Raw genomic sequence first — 15,398 nt, forward strand, 5'->3', positions numbered from 1 at the left:
TAACCCAAATCTACACTGGCCAGTCATGTCTTCAAGGTCTGCTACATATAGCATCCAAGTAACCGCACCAAACCCAGCCAGGCCCGATACAAGCAAAGTTACAGTTACCGAGTAAACTGTATCTTAAAATCTCGATTATGAGTGTGCTTCAACTGAGTGCGCCCGCTCAGCAAGGAACAAGTACCCCAAAAATTTCTGAAAGATATAAAATGCGAGACCGAGATGGATGGCCGTATGACAGTTTGCTGGATCAACAATCCTGTATCCGAAGTAGAGAACAGTGCTACCGATACAGTATACACTAGTAAGCAGATACGTTAGAATGACGGTGTAATGGGCCATGGTTAATTGACTAGGAGAATGGGTTTGGCAAAGTGAAGAAAGGCGGGTTACTGGTTTTATGTTAGCAATTTTGATGGAAAAGTGGAGGCCATGAGCTTACCTGATGCCCATATTGAGAGTAGGAGACAGAAAAGTAATGTTATCATATAGGTAATGTGACCAGGCTGTCCCGGACTGGGTGTTGATGAGAATGTCGGTAGGGGGTTCGTAACAATAATTTGATCTAAAGCATCCTCATTAGGCGCGTAGGAGACTTTATTGACTTTTGCAATTGCAGGAGACATGTCCAAACTTTTTGGACAACGAGGTGGTAGTGAGTATTTCGCATCATAGGATCGAGTCGAGCGGGTTGAAAGCTAATATCGTTGAGAGGAGTAAGATTACAGCTGTAGGGTACGAATTGGTTTGCGCGTCGCCGCATTCAAGTAGAGGTGTACTAAACCGCAGCTGACCGACCAGGAAGGTACCTGAGGTTGCGTCTCGTGAAGCAATTGCACCGCAACATGACGTTCGGTCTGAGGGAGAGGGAAAGAGCGAAAGGGGGGATTAAGCGAGCCGAGAACAATGCCTTGCAGGGTCTCATGCTAATTGGTCAACCACTACGAAAGCCTACTAGTTATTGACCTCCAAGACAAAAAAAGCTTTAGCAGGAGCTAATTTGAGAGAGTTCCCTAATTTAGAGCTGTAAGGTGGTCCGCCTAGCTGAAGAAACCATCGCCCAAACGTTAAATTTCGAACCTGCATTCGCTTCTTGTAGTGCCTGCAACCCAATTACTAAATGAGCCAAAATCTACTTAGAAGACGTAGAGCTTAATTTATCTAATGAATAATGTTATCTGAAAAATAATTTAGATGGGAGCGATGTTGTGAAACACCAGCTGATGTTAGAATTCACATTAATCCAAATTGCTCTCAGCTTCTCGAACCATTATGCAGTTTGAACGAATGCTGTCTACGTTATTGGTTCGGCTGTTATATCAGTTTAGCAGGTAGGGAAATGAATTGACAATATCAAATGTGGTAATTCGAGCATTCTCTTGGCTATTCTCATAATTATGACTATTCTTCTTCACGCCACTAAAACTTTGGCTTCCTCAATTCACCAAAAAATAGCATGCATGATTCTTTGATGTTTCATTATACTTCAAAGGGCAAATATTTTTTGAGAGCATTTGTATATAATGAGTCAACAACTTTGTCCAGCACTGTCGGCCCGCGATCATCTTATGTTGAGAAGATAATTTCAACCCAAATTCCTCCAGCCACTCACACGACATCAAATATTCAACAGTCTGAAAGCATCTCTGAATACGGTACTTATCCAAGGACATTCGAGGATCTAAGCATGGAAGATACCGATATAACTCCAGCATTTCAAGACCTGCCCGGCCAAAAATTCACACTCAGGATCGTCAAAAGTTCGACATCAGAAACTACAACGCAAATGAAATAAAGTGGATCACTTTCGCAGCAGAGGCTAAAATTACCAAAGAAAATCTGGTGAAAGACTACATTGTCAACAAGCATTTGCTTGAAACCAGGATTCCATATTTTAAACCCATGTTCCATTTCCAATGACTACAAGGCGGTCAGTTTGACGACACTCCCGTAGAGCTAGTCGCAATTCTAGGAGTTCTGTCACAAAAGAGTATTGACATGATGCTCTCTTGGGTGTATGAACTTAGAACGTCGACAAGTCGTGACAGTAGTGTGACTGCTCAGCTATCGGAGTACAAGGAGCTAGCAAGACTTGCGAATTACTGGATGATTGATGATTTTAAGGACGCAATAGTCAACGAGCTTATTGACATCCGGGTTGAGGACTGGCATGACCCAGACGTTCTTCTACAACATGGAGGGCCGAGTGAGCTATTAAATCCAGTCGAGAATCTCCAACTGAGGTGTTTTCATTCTCACTCAGCCGTAGGGTGGGCAGAACTAAAAGATGAAAACTGCAATCTAAACTCCAGAAGAGTCCAAGAAATCATTAGCTCTGTATATCTAGGATTAGGAAACCATCGATAACGCTGTTCTTGGAGACTTCTTTCCAAGCAAAACAAAATTCTTCCAGACGAAATATATTGAGGGCAGATATTCCAAGAATAGAACTCGGAGTAATTCGCCTAGCGACAGATCAACTACTTTGACACTTCAAAATCCGTTAAATTGAAAGTGTTAAATAGCAAGTGTTCATCCAATGAAACTTTTCAAAACATTGAAGAAACATGTTCCCGTCCGCAAAGTATGAGTGTTCAAAATGAAGCAAATTTCCATACAATGAACAAACAAAGTACCTGCTTGCTCTTTTAATGTCATGTCATCGTGTGAGGATTTCATTTGCTCCCAATCGATAACCCTGATCTGCAAATTGCACTCAGGTAGCAAAGCAAGAGGCGTTCGTCTAGCTATGAAAAGCTCAGAGACATTGTTATATCTTCCTACGATAACCCCCGGTACATTGCAAGACTGACGGGACACGCTCTAAGTATAACGATGCTAAAAACGACTTTCCAACATTCCTTCCCCAATAGATACCTTACCCCTTTCAATAGGCGAGATTACTGTACGTCTACTTGAATAAACAGGGTAATTATACCGTTTCGATAGAGCACCCTTATTTTGTCGCAAAATGTCCCTCCTTGCTCCTGTCACACTTGCAACGCACTAGTGAACCACCTAAGTTTGTCTCATTCTTCCAGGGGGTTGTGAGATTGTAACTTTCCTGCTGAGCAGTAAAAGTACAGCTTCAGATGTGAAACCTTCTACCGATTTTCACGTAATTCAAACATTATATTCATTTATAAGAGTATGGACGAACATTTTTTGTCACTAGCTTTCATCAGGATCATCACTAAAATGTGCTCAGGGGTTGAATTTTTACTATAAAAGGAAATACTATTGAAGAGGACGATCTGATAAATATATCCTCCCAAGTGAAGCCAAAAAGTGCTCGTTTTGCTTATCTCTCTATGACAAGATCTGTGCTAATAAGGCATTGCAAACTTTATGTCGATCTCGGGGAAAGAACAATTCAGTCGCGTTACCAATCACTTGGCAATTTCTGATAACTTGACTTGTACTTATCAACCATTTTCCACTTGACAAGCTTCTTTGAATACGGATCAAGGAAGAGCAAATCTCCTGATGGAACATCTGCAACACTCAAGCAGCCTTCAGGAATTTTAGGTTGTACCAACTCAATTCGCAACGATGAAGTCAAAACTTTGTGGGCATGCTCATCCAAGCTGCTCTTAACATTTGGAAATGAAAGGATCTTGGCACGATATGGATCGCTCATGTACCGGCATATGTGCGACTCGACAGCAGCTAAAATGAAGAGCTCTCTGACTTTGGGATGAGATTTCAATGAGAAAACTGTGTCGAGATGTTCCGGAGTCAAATACTGCGTATTTGGCACTTTTTGATTTAAATAGTCGCCATATATACTACCCAAAACCGGCATCAGCTGTCGTGGTTTATGCCCAACCATAATGGCTCTATGGATCGTATCAGTAATAATGTCATCTATGCTTTTTCCAAACATATCTCCACAACCTCGGATACCCCAATGTTCGGCCAGTTTTGCTAATTCCAGTAGCGACGAGACGTATCTCTCTGTGCCTTGGAACGCAAAAGCTATTGAACCACGGAAAAGATATGTAAGCATTGTCTCAACGCTTTTTCTCGAAAGAGTTCCTGGAATGATGGCGATCTCTATAGGCGCATGGACGAGACCGTCCTGCAAATCGTCAGATTTGAGCAATGATCTGAAATACTCACTGTGTTCCTTTAGCAATGTGCTAGGAACAGCGAAGTCTACGGGAAGTTCGGGATGAACTTTTCCTTCATAATCAAGTGCTTCGAAGATTGCGGGTGGTTTGACATTACCACATGCGTCAACTCCTTGATCCAAGTGTTCCGTAAGTCTTGCAACGATGCGGATTGTCACTGGACGACTCAAGTACTGTGGAAGTAGAGTTGTAGTGAAGCGCTGTTCGGCTGTTAGATTTACCACAGGCTGCGGGGTCTTGACTGCAACCTTTTCGTCGACAACATTGACAGATTCATTTACTTTCTTCTTGTCGTCTTTTTGGGAGAACATACTTGTAAACTTTTTGACAAATGTGTTGGCTAGGCTTTCTTTTCTCTTTTTTTGTTGCAGGCTGTATTGCGATATGTGCTAAAAGCTAGATGGGGATTATAATTTGTAGTGGAAAGTTCCTTGCTTTTGTAATCAAATCTGCCTTCAAACACCATCTGAAAACAGAGCTGTTCACATAACTGCGAAAATTTACAAACAATGATGGAGAGAACAGCAAGGAAAAGTAATCAATGGGCAGACGATCTGGAGACAAAGGATAACTCAGGTAAGCTGAATGGAATACAAAATTCCAGCTTCTTTCACTTCATCACAGAAAAAGGCAGTCAAAGTTGGAGATCCTTGAATTCCACTGGATTTTATGAAGCGTCCATCAATTTTGCAAGATACCCCTGCTAGTTCAAGCGATTCCAGTGTATCGATAGTCCACAGATCCACACTTTTCGGCTGTTTTTCGACCAGGGCCATCGTGAGAAGCTTGCAAGCTTTATTGCTTCATACAGTTAAAGACTCTATAATATGAAACATTGACGGGGTCTATGGAATAGCAGATATGCATACTATAGGATGATCAAAGAATATATTGCAGAGAAGCGACTATATGCTCCTTCTATTGCAGGTTAAAATCATTCAGAGAACCAGTAGCTTAGACAAGAGTCGTTGTTTTCTCGTCTTTCTATTTGATATGCCCAGATGGGAGACTGGAGTAGCTAATCGGCGACGAGACATATCGGCTATTGCTATTTGGATTTGTATAAAAGATCTTGAGGACTCGGTAGTAGCAGGATCGCTTTTGTCGGGTTTACAGCGGTCAAAGTGACGACCAGAGCCGCAAATTTGAGGGAAAACTGATGAAACAAGCAAACTTTGGCTGTGTTCATTCTTCAAAATCTTAGTCAATCTCCTCGTGGTCTTGAAAAGGCCAGTGCTCTAACAGCTCTCTTCTCTCATATTCAGTCTCAACCTCATTCAGCATCTCGTTTTTGATGTATTCAGCCTTGGCTTTCGCCTCTTCAAAGGTACCATTTGGTACCCATCCTTCGATATTTACTCCTATGAAGGCGCGAATCTGTTCCATCTGTAAGTCTGCCTCCTTTTGCTTGGCATGCCTCGCAAGACAGTTTTTAGTCTCTTCCATGGAATACTGCACAGGCGCAACAACTTCTGGTGCTAACTCTTCCCATTGTTCTAGCGTGGAGATCAGTTCTGCTTGGAGAGAAGCATTATCTCCTTCCCAGGGTCGACAAGCAGTATCATAGAGTCTGTTTCTCATGACAATGTTATGTTTTCTCATTGCATTGAAATGAGGTTTGTTATGTCGATCTGTGAAACCAACGTAGAAGTAGTGCACTTGTCGTCGACGGTAAATTTCCAGTTCATATTCTCTTTCACCGTCCGACAACATGTCAAAATTCGAACGCAACTTAGGGGGTCGAAAATTTTCCGATTCATCGTCGCCATCATTCTGAAAATGTTTTGGTATCTTGGCTTGTAAAAACAGGGGAAGGATTGTCGCATGCTCCCAGTCGATGATACCGGTGAGCTCGCCGAATCGGAAACAAAAATATTTCTTGGAGATAAAGCAGGGTGGCGGATGGTAGGTGTACTCAGTTCTTCTACCCTGGGAACAACATGGGGGGCGAGTTTCAGGTAGTCTAATAAATAGCCAATATGTACTTGGGGGTCAACCCTTTGATGGCCGTAAAACTCCCGGTAAAGAGCTTCTCGAGGATATCTCTCACAGCCAAATTTTTGGAGCCACTCCAGCTCCCTTTCTCCGACGGCGCTTAAGACATCTTTTGAAGTATGCCCTGATGAAAACGAATTAGCTGAGACCAAAAGCAAGGGTATGGGTACTGACAAGGCCCACGGTTGGCAGAAAGTTCGTCTCGTTGTTGGTACCACCATAGATATTCGGTCGAAGGACCAACACAAAACCTTGGCATGCTTAAGTTGGTTTGTGGGATATCTACGCTTCTGACCCCCGGATCTAGAAAACCTTTGTGATATATACTTCCATTAGCAGGAAGCTGGATGACAAAAAGGTTCTTCTCCATCTTGACAATTTTTTCCATGATAGCCATCCTCTGTTTCAAGTCCATAGTATACCAAGTTTCCTCTAATTCATTTCCCGCAACTTTTTTTCATAATGATATACTCAGAACCTACCGGATTAGAAGAAGACGAGCTCCAACCGAGAATTTTTGGAACGGGTACGCCGTGTAGTCGAAGAAATTCCATAGTAGCTACTTCGCTAGCAATACCATACTTTTGTGGGGTGGTACATGGATATGGAAGGCGTGCTATAACTTTTGCGCCATCACGAAAGGTAGCTTCGAATATTCGATAAGAGCCACCCTCTGCGATCTTGACAAATTCTACAATATCATTCGTAGACTGAGCGGCGGACTTAGCAATAACTATGAAGAGTTCCTCTATATCGAAATAGAGGTGCCTCTCAGGAAGCCGTAGGTGATCATTGTATCTAAAATCGTGAGTTGGTAGCAATGTTTGCTTTCAGGCAGTCGGAGTGACCTACAGCCACCGGCCAGACGTATAGTTGTAGCAACAGTGCCTAGTATCTCTGTCACTGACGTGGTCATAATGAAGTTGGCGTTTCTTGTAGTATATGCGTACTGGCCATGGATGAAGCTTTTGTCATGTACTAAGGAGAGACAAGCGAAGAGGCTGTGCTCGGCGGACAAGCTTAGAGCTATACATTTAAGAAAGCGACAGTTTTTCTTTGATAGCAATCACACATTTGCTGGTTTCTCGTTTGAAGGCACCTAAAGACTTGGCTGGGCAAACAATTTGTAGTTCAGGGCCCATTGTGTATCTAATTAGAGGTTGTTGGTATGCGCTTTGACATTTGAGCCACCCAATCTATCGATCGGCCTACTTTCTGTGAGCGGCCCGCGATAAACACGACCGGTCCGACCTCAGCCGATAGCTCCGAACCACTGTATCTATCTGTGTTCTACTGGATGTCCTAGATCTTCTGACTTTATGGAAAATCTAGGTCTGAGGTATCACTTACAATAAAGCTAAGTCTTTATTGGGACTAATGGCTGTTCATTCGTCGGGATACCTGATAGGGTGCTGAAAATGGTCAGTGTTTCAAATGCAGTCACCTCTTGAATTCACTCGCAAGTCTTGAAAAACGGGTAATTTTTGACATGTGTTAGTTCCTATTATCAATCTCTCACCCCTCCAACTTTAATACCGAACCATGTTTATTCCATAAGGTCCCACGACAATGGTGGTTTGAAAACATCAAGCACGTTAAGGTTGAAGAAAACATAGCAGTAGAAGATGATGTTTTGTTTGTAACCACATAGCCCGGTAACCAACGAATTATTAAATGCTATAAAATCCAAATGGCTTCAAAGAAAGTTCAAACGGTTTGGCGATCGGTTTTCGCCACCTTGGATTCCCGGGCCTTCTCAGACCATGGGAAGTGAGCAACTGGGACAACGAAGAAGGAGTTGCTGTAGTCCAAGTTAGCTAGAGTAAACGTGAATCATAAAGTGGAGTCCTTACGATGAGTCTGCAATACCTGCAAGAGCGTTGTACCAAGCCAAGAATGCCGCGAACAACCCAAAGTATCCACCAGCTTTCTGGGCAGTGAGATTGACCTTGCCCTTCGAGTCCGCAGTGAGATGACCAATGGAAAGACACAAGAAGGCGATATCGAGGGTCAAAAACAACATGAAGAAGGCGACCGTAGACCTCAGCGTACATATGAGCAATAGGAAGGTGAATATAAACCATCCCGCGAGGAAGAACCCAAGTGCGTTGTTTAAATCGTTCACGTGGGCCGTGGTTGCTGCGCCTGTAGTAGCATTCTTCGTTGCGTACGAAGCTACGATACCGAATCCGCCGGGAGTAAGAATGATGGCATAGGCGAGCCAGAATCCACCATATGAGGAGAGTGCCGTAGCACCAAAAGTATTTCCAACAGCCATTTCCCTGTTTTTCGTGTTAGTAATCGAGATTTATGCGTCACACAGGCTCGCTACTCACCACATGCCGGCAAGCAACTGGACAAGACCTCCATACCCGAAAGCGAGAGAAACAGCGATGTTGGGTTCAACAGTATCTCTTACTTGTATGTTGATGAGGGACAGAACGAAGGTGGTGAGAGCGAAAGCAGACAATCCAAGAGGAGCAGGATTGGCAAATTTGCGGTGCTCAGTTGGTTTGTAAAGACCTGGTTGGAATTCTCCACCGAACGCAGGAAGCCTGGCCGAATCTCCAGTATTCATGTGAGCCAGTGGATTTCCACCGTAGTTACGGTATTTGCCATTCACTGGTGGCGTGGCATGATCATGTGTACTGGTATCGTATTCCTTGAGCTCAGGCTCCATTGTCGTTGTTGTTGTAGCCATTGCGAATATCGCCTGCAATCTAAGAGCTGATGGGTGTTATAGGCAAATTCTTTGGCCAAACTACACCAAGATCGTTGCTTGTTCTCGCTCGAAGATAACTCTGCTAAGGTGATGATGTGAAGGGAGGAGAAGAGCTCAAAAGTGATGAAGGAGAAGGGGGAAAGGGAATATATAGTAATTAGCAAGGGTCCCGGATGATGGGGTATTTCACTAATGCAGGTCGGGGTAGTGGGTTGTGAATCCAGTCTGTGAATCAAGGGCTGGTTTTACGGCGGCTTCCAGATCTGGATGCAATCTATTGGTGAGTTGAGGTGGTTAGATACGGATTCCAACCAGGGAGTAAAGCCAGAAGGATGGCTACGAGTACTTTTCGGGTTAGCTACTCCGTTCTCGTAGCTCCATATTAAATCCAACAGTCCATAAAGAAGCTAATCTCCTCTGCGGGGATGTTCGTTAAGGCTGTAGAGGAGTTGGGGACAATCCGGGGTTACGGTGTATGCTGGCCACCAGGCTATGTGGCTATCCCACCCATAGGATGTTGGGCAACCTTGTAATACATATGATCCTAGTTACACTAGTAGTAGAGTACTGGTATTTGGCTGCCACAACAATGTCCGAGGTTGTTCCTGTTGGACACAGCGAGCTTTGCAATCTCACCCTTACTTCCATCTGTCCTGGCGAGCCATTGCAGAGTTCGGAGCGGTTGAGAAAGGTTGATGAAGCACTAATTGCTCATCGGGACAGGGAACTAGTGCCCGCACACGTCTACGGAGTATAGTTGCCGGGGTTTCATACGTGTTCGGCCTGTCTTCTGAGATTTTCCGGCGGTAAGTCATTCGCGGTGGGCTGGAGTCGTCTCCTTACTGCTGAAAAGACCAGAGTAAGTTAGAGCATCCCCGCGCCGTGGTGGGGAGTGTCCGCGGTATCTTCGTTCCCAGGTGGTGTTAGAGGTTTGTCCGAAGACAGCTCTTTCTAATCACAAGGTGTGAAGTAAAGTGAGGTGCTGTGATTTGTGACATTTGCAGCTAATGCAATGGTAATCGAAGACGAGAAAAGATTCGCGCCCTTTTCCATTTGCAGTCGTACATGGTGTAAAATGCGCCTCAATGCTTGTCACATCTTAGCATGCGCTAAAGTCTGAGCACTAGACCACATTAGGCAGTATCGTTGGCTTCCAGCCGAAAAACGTGATCCCCTTATTCAGCCTAAATCAACCACCTCCACCTTCCTCGGTCCTGCATCAACAACAATCTCCAGCATGTCAACTATGCACAACAATATTTATACGTTCAATGTTTGCGAATAGGAACCCGACTAATTGTATTCTGTTGTTGGAGTCCGGACTCCCGGTGCGGCAAGAGTTCGAAAAAAGCCTTCTGTCCCATCAGCGTGCAAACGCGGGAAGACATACAAAAAATTACCCCCATACGAACTGCGCGGGCTAGATCTGACATGATTTGCGTGTCGGAAGATTCGGATACCAAGTTTGGGTGACAGGTGACACTACTGTAGTGATGTTCCATCACTGTTCTCTTCGGTGCAGTAGCTCGTAATGGTTTGCTTAAAGCGTGAAGCTTGAACCCATAGCTATTTCCTATGTTTAACCACCAAGCTGATCCATTACTCACGTTCCATATTCCAACAAAATTCTACCGAAATAATTCAAAAGCCTCAGGTCAACAAAGGTCCGGACATCAGAACAAGACTTTGGGCTTACAGCCACCCCTCGGTTGATCGCTGTGGCCAAGCTTCAATTGCCTGATACCCTGGCCGACTCAATCACCCCTTGAGCAAGCCCCCTGTTGCCTCAGCTCGCCGTTCCAATCAAATTATTTCTTTACAAATTCAAAAGCTCCCCGATGAATTGTTTCTGTTACGAGAACCACCACAAGTGGTTTGCCATTGTGACACGACTTGTGTCAATAATTCTGGCATTTTGTACGAATCTTTTGGCTAATATCCACATGTTAAGGTGCTGTCATAGAAACAGATGAAGTGGAGACCTTCTCTCGTCGTTGTTTCCTTCACATATATCCCAACACACTGGCCAAGTCAAACTGACGCGGCGGATCGAGCTCAAATATCGATTTATAACGAAACTAACGTCGTACACACTGACAGCAGTTGAGGAGACGTGCTGCCGCACCCGCGAAGCTTCACATTCGATGTTCCCGGTAGAATGGTGTGTTACGAAGGCCAAGCGATTCCTTTACAGGTTGCTCGATCAAGCATCAGCCACCAACTGATGTTCCCGTCTTGTCTGCATCTTGGCGAACCGGCACAGCAAACAATCAATAAAAACTTCAACATCAGGCGAGTGAGATAGCTGATGTTCTGAAGCTTTCCTGAGCTCAGCTTTTGTAGTTCCCGATTTGAACAACGGTGAACATCAATTTCTCGACATCCCATCAGCCTTTTATGCGAGGAATGGCTTCTGTCAGTTAGATATCAGGAGACTGATGATTCTTAAAATGGGAGCGGGTAAATTTGTTACCCTGGAATGAGGCAACGAAAGGATAGATCCATCCGTAAGACGGCATCTGTTGGAATGACAGAGAACGACAGACCGACTTGTTTTCATACATCGCCCACAATTGCTGTCTTAACAACATACTTATTATTTTCGGTTGGCCAATTTTGTTTGTGTCAAATTTCTCCACGAAGTAAGTGGGCACATCTCCCAGATGTCCTTCGAAGGTTCGCATCTAGCATAGAGACCTCAGCAGTACACTTTAGGTCAAACACTTCCGGGCATACGGATAATAAAGAGTGAACGAGACGGCCGATAATCATCATTCCTATCGTGGCTGGTTTTTTATATCAACCCATGCACGTACTGTGGGGTAATCTTGCTTTTTACTTCGATCCTTTCCCTAAGCAGCCCATTCCAACACATGTTCTCCACACCTCGTCTCTGCATTCATCCAACGTTCGACTGGTCGGTGAGATCTTACCAGAGATGGTATGTTTTTTCCCGCCCATTTAGAACCTTGCCTGACGCGGAGAAATGTCTCCCGACATGTACGTGGTGATGGCGTGGTCGTCGCGAGGCGTTCCTCCCGCTTTTACGATTGCTTGGCCACTGCGCTTATCGAAACTTCTTCTTTGAAGTATGCTACGAGCGTGTAGATGTGGATTCTATTGCATCTTTAAAAGCAAGATCTCATACTACAATCGAGGTATCCAAAGAGTAAAAAGTTTCCAAGTTGACTCTTTCGCGCAACAGCACACACTTTATCCTTCTGTCTACAGCTATGCGTGATGTTCATTTCTTCTATTGAAACAGACATTTCTTCTGTCGTATGTGCAAAAGAAGAAATAACCCGAGCAACATGAAACATAGACGGTGTCATGCCAGACCAAGTAAACTCGTAATTTCATCAAGCTGTTTGCTCTAGTTAGGCCCGCTGCTCCATATTGGACGTGTAACTATGCTGCAGAAACCGTTTGGCAATCTGCAACCCCTCAATTTCTCAATCAGAAGAGACGTAAATGAGCACTGCGTGAGGAGTAAGCGGCGGCAAGCATTGTATTGGATAGATGTGATCCGACAGCTTGGTTGACCAACTGCTTACAGCTGCCTTGACGAATGGCCGACGAAGTGTAATTTTGTTTATATTATTTCTGATACTCAGAATGTAGATAAGCGCTCCTCACTTCCAGATATATTGAAAAAGCTCTAGATACCATGCTACAATTCGCTTTTGTAGATGTTGCCTCGCGCCTGGGTAAGCTTTGAGTTTTACTCTAAAGTGTACCATGGGTGCATACTGATTCGTCTCCTATTTTTTCCATCATCGTGATAGATACGAGGACGAATTTTTGCTATCTGTATTACGACAAATCCTGTTGAATATTCTACTGGTCTATGCTGCAAGAGTTCACTTTTGCATCTAATTAGAATACAGCCCTCATCTCATTAATTTGCATGTGCGATGCAGATTCCTTTGTTGGAAACCTCGAAATATACATGAATCGCTCACCAATTGTGATGACCGCTGCCTCTTATTATTTTCTTTCTTCAACGTCTGATCAACATTTGAAATATTCAACTAGTTGTTTGCGCCTTCCTTCTATGAATTTTAGACTTTGTTTGAGTCGACCTTGGAAAGGTCGACAAGTGTTGCTGTTGCTATATTTGAAAGATGAACATTGAGCTGGACCGAGAAATATGACATGCTTACATCGATAGCTTAATCTCTCAGATCTTGGCCCTCTTAGTTGGTCTATGGTCCAAGTTACTCAAGACCTGGTTTCTGAATTTGGGAGATGAAACCAATTGTTCTCTGAGAGCGTGAATGATTTCGGCGGAGGGTGTGACGCTAAAGGATGCTGAGAAATTTGGAATTTTCGCCCATTCAAATAGTGGCTTCTTTCAGATGTGATGCACGAGAGTCCAGCTCTAAGGGTCATGAGCACTATTGTCTTCTGGATGATTTGCATCTTCCATCAACTTGTCCCGGTGGAACTGAGAAGAAATGAGTCGGCATGTGAGGATTGCTTTGCGGCCTTTTCTGACACCATGTCTCCCCGAGTTAGGGGCTGGGAGTTTACTCATCATCATTGTTTCAAATATTATAGGAAATTAGAGCTGGGCAGACTGAGTATTGACACTCTCTCTGAGTGTTTAATAAGTGATGATGTCCACCCCAAGATATCCATACTACCTCCCTAAGTAACCCAGATACTGTTCTTCGGTCTCAAAACATCCTCTTCATTAATCAACCGACCCGCTAAAAGTATTTCATCCAGCTTATGATCACCTTTATTTGATAACGGAAAGGCAGCCATGGAATTTTCCACAATACCAGCACATATCTCAGAATCCCACATCCCTTCTCTTCTGTGGGATCTCTTTAACAGCTTCCAAGCTCTTGTCTGGGTGACTGGATTATGTGATTTCAAGGCGACGAAAAAGACTGGTGCGATTGTACCAAGATCTGTTGAGAAATTGCACATAGGTCTTGGTGAGCCGTGGTAGGTCAGTTGGCCAGAGTCAACACTTTCACAATAAATGAGCATCTCTTCTAGATGAGTCTCGCTCCGTTCATAGAGTTCTCCCGTTATGCAGATCAAAATCTGGAAGATCTTGAGTGTGGCAGCACCGCGCAGAGTGCTATCGATAACAGGATCATGAGTATCCGCATTTGAAAGAAACTCTCTTAGGCTTTGCTCCCATATATTCAAATGTGCCCTGTGCTTTTCTCTGATTTCCAAAGTCGGTGCAACTTGGGTTTGTCCACGGTCACAGATCATTCCAGCACCAATGGAAGAAAGTGACCATAGCCCATCTTCTATTGTCTTGAATGATATCAAAGGATTTTCAGGCACCGCGATTTGAAGATCCTCCCAAAGAGCAGCACGTTGACCATCTTCTCTCGGATCAAGAAATAGACATGCTTGTATTCCAAGACGCATCAGAAGTGGAGAGAATTCCTTTTTCCAGCTTTCTGACAGCGTAGTGCCAGCTTCATGGATACACCTCAAGATATGGAGTCCAGCTCGGAGGTGAGTAAGGGAGGCTTGATGATTGCCCAGGAAGTTCTCAAAACACACAAATAAGATACAAGCCGTAAGAGCCAAATCCCACTGTTGAGACGCTGACAAGAGACGAGCCAGATCTCGGGTGGCCATTGCATGATGTCTGAGCGCGAATGTGCATGATTGAGAATCCTGATGACCTGTCGTCAGAAGTGATTGCTTGTTGAAATTCTCATGTAAAGCACCGATTGCCACGACTGCGTTCCTGACACAAGACTCTGAAAGACTAATCTGAAGCACTCGTCGTTCCCAAAACGGCGAGGAGAATTGTCCCGCTATAGACGAAACAGAGAAATTGGCAAAATTATGGAAGATGCGTTTCTCGTCCTGACTTGTGTTTGGGAAGTTGCTCAATTCGTATCTCGGCGAATCAAGTGACATTATTGGGATTTCTATCTTTGAGAATTCTGGCCTAGAATTCGACACCACATTCGAATTTGCGTAACCCTTACAAACGCGACCAGGTTTTCTTGCGTTGAGACATTTCAGGCAATGTGGTCGGGTCTCGTCGCATTTGACATGCCGTTGTCTGGTTCATGTGTTAACAAAACTTGTATCGCAACCATGGAGCTTAGATATCGCAAGGTGGCACTCAACTTGCAGGTAATGCAACCTGTTCGTGAAGGGGTCCCAGACACTCGGTATGTCTTTGGTCTCCTTTCCATATTTCGCAGGGAATATTATTACATACAACTTATTTGAATTGAAAACATGTTCGGGACATGTCCTTCTCAATTGTTCTAGATGGTTTAAACATTACCTCGACGACGTTGACGATATTTCTTGAGGTTGGATGGTGCCTTTCCGAGAAGAGGTTCAATCAATTCAAGAGGCGCAGCAAGTATCTTCAAACACCGCACGTGATTATCCTCCTGGTGCTCCAATTGACCATCATCCATTGCTACAACAGATTGAAATCTTATAATTTATGAAGTTAATGTATTTAGTTATTTGCTGGTAGATTTTGCGCTTCATCACTAGAACGCGACAGATGATGATCATAACCAAGATCCCACTCAACAAAATGT

At 44.0% G+C, this 15,398-nt stretch overlaps 5 protein-coding genes across 5 annotated transcripts; all 5 read right to left on the reverse strand.

Moving 5' to 3' along the window:
• Positions 1–135: 135 nt before the first annotated feature.
• On the reverse strand, positions 136–626 carry GLAREA_04509 (uncharacterized protein; the record flags this gene model as incomplete). Its single annotated transcript, XM_008086886.1, has 2 exons — positions 136–392; positions 443–626. 2 exons carry the CDS (start codon positions 624–626, stop codon positions 136–138), a joined length of 441 nt encoding a protein of 146 aa, XP_008085077.1.
• A 2,756-nt stretch (positions 627–3,382) lies between these two features.
• Positions 3,383–4,444, reverse strand: GLAREA_04510 (uncharacterized protein; the record flags this gene model as incomplete). The annotated part of the gene is made up of 1 exon (XM_008086887.1): positions 3,383–4,444. The coding sequence occupies one exon, from the start codon at positions 4,442–4,444 to the stop codon at positions 3,383–3,385; it is 1,062 nt and encodes a 353-aa protein (XP_008085078.1).
• An 889-nt stretch (positions 4,445–5,333) lies between these two features.
• On the reverse strand, positions 5,334–6,498 carry GLAREA_04511 (uncharacterized protein; the record flags this gene model as incomplete). Its single annotated transcript, XM_008086888.1, has 3 exons — positions 5,334–6,011; positions 6,062–6,252; positions 6,303–6,498. The coding sequence occupies 3 exons, from the start codon at positions 6,496–6,498 to the stop codon at positions 5,334–5,336; spliced, it is 1,065 nt and encodes a 354-aa protein (XP_008085079.1).
• Positions 6,499–7,835: 1,337 nt separating this feature from the next.
• GLAREA_04512 (uncharacterized protein) lies at positions 7,836–8,829 on the reverse strand (the record flags this gene model as incomplete). Its single annotated transcript, XM_008086889.1, has 3 exons — positions 7,836–7,929; positions 7,982–8,410; positions 8,465–8,829. 3 exons carry the CDS (start codon positions 8,827–8,829, stop codon positions 7,836–7,838), a joined length of 888 nt encoding a protein of 295 aa, XP_008085080.1.
• Positions 8,830–13,500: 4,671 nt separating this feature from the next.
• On the reverse strand, positions 13,501–14,751 carry GLAREA_04513 (uncharacterized protein; the record flags this gene model as incomplete). Its single annotated transcript, XM_008086890.1, has 1 exon — positions 13,501–14,751. The coding sequence occupies one exon, from the start codon at positions 14,749–14,751 to the stop codon at positions 13,501–13,503; it is 1,251 nt and encodes a 416-aa protein (XP_008085081.1).
• Positions 14,752–15,398: the final 647 nt, after the last annotated feature.

This window comes from Glarea lozoyensis (genome assembly GCF_000409485.1).
Source record: "Glarea lozoyensis ATCC 20868 chromosome Unknown GLAREA5, whole genome shotgun sequence".
Classification (NCBI taxonomy): domain Eukaryota; kingdom Fungi; phylum Ascomycota; class Leotiomycetes; order Helotiales; family Helotiaceae; genus Glarea; species Glarea lozoyensis.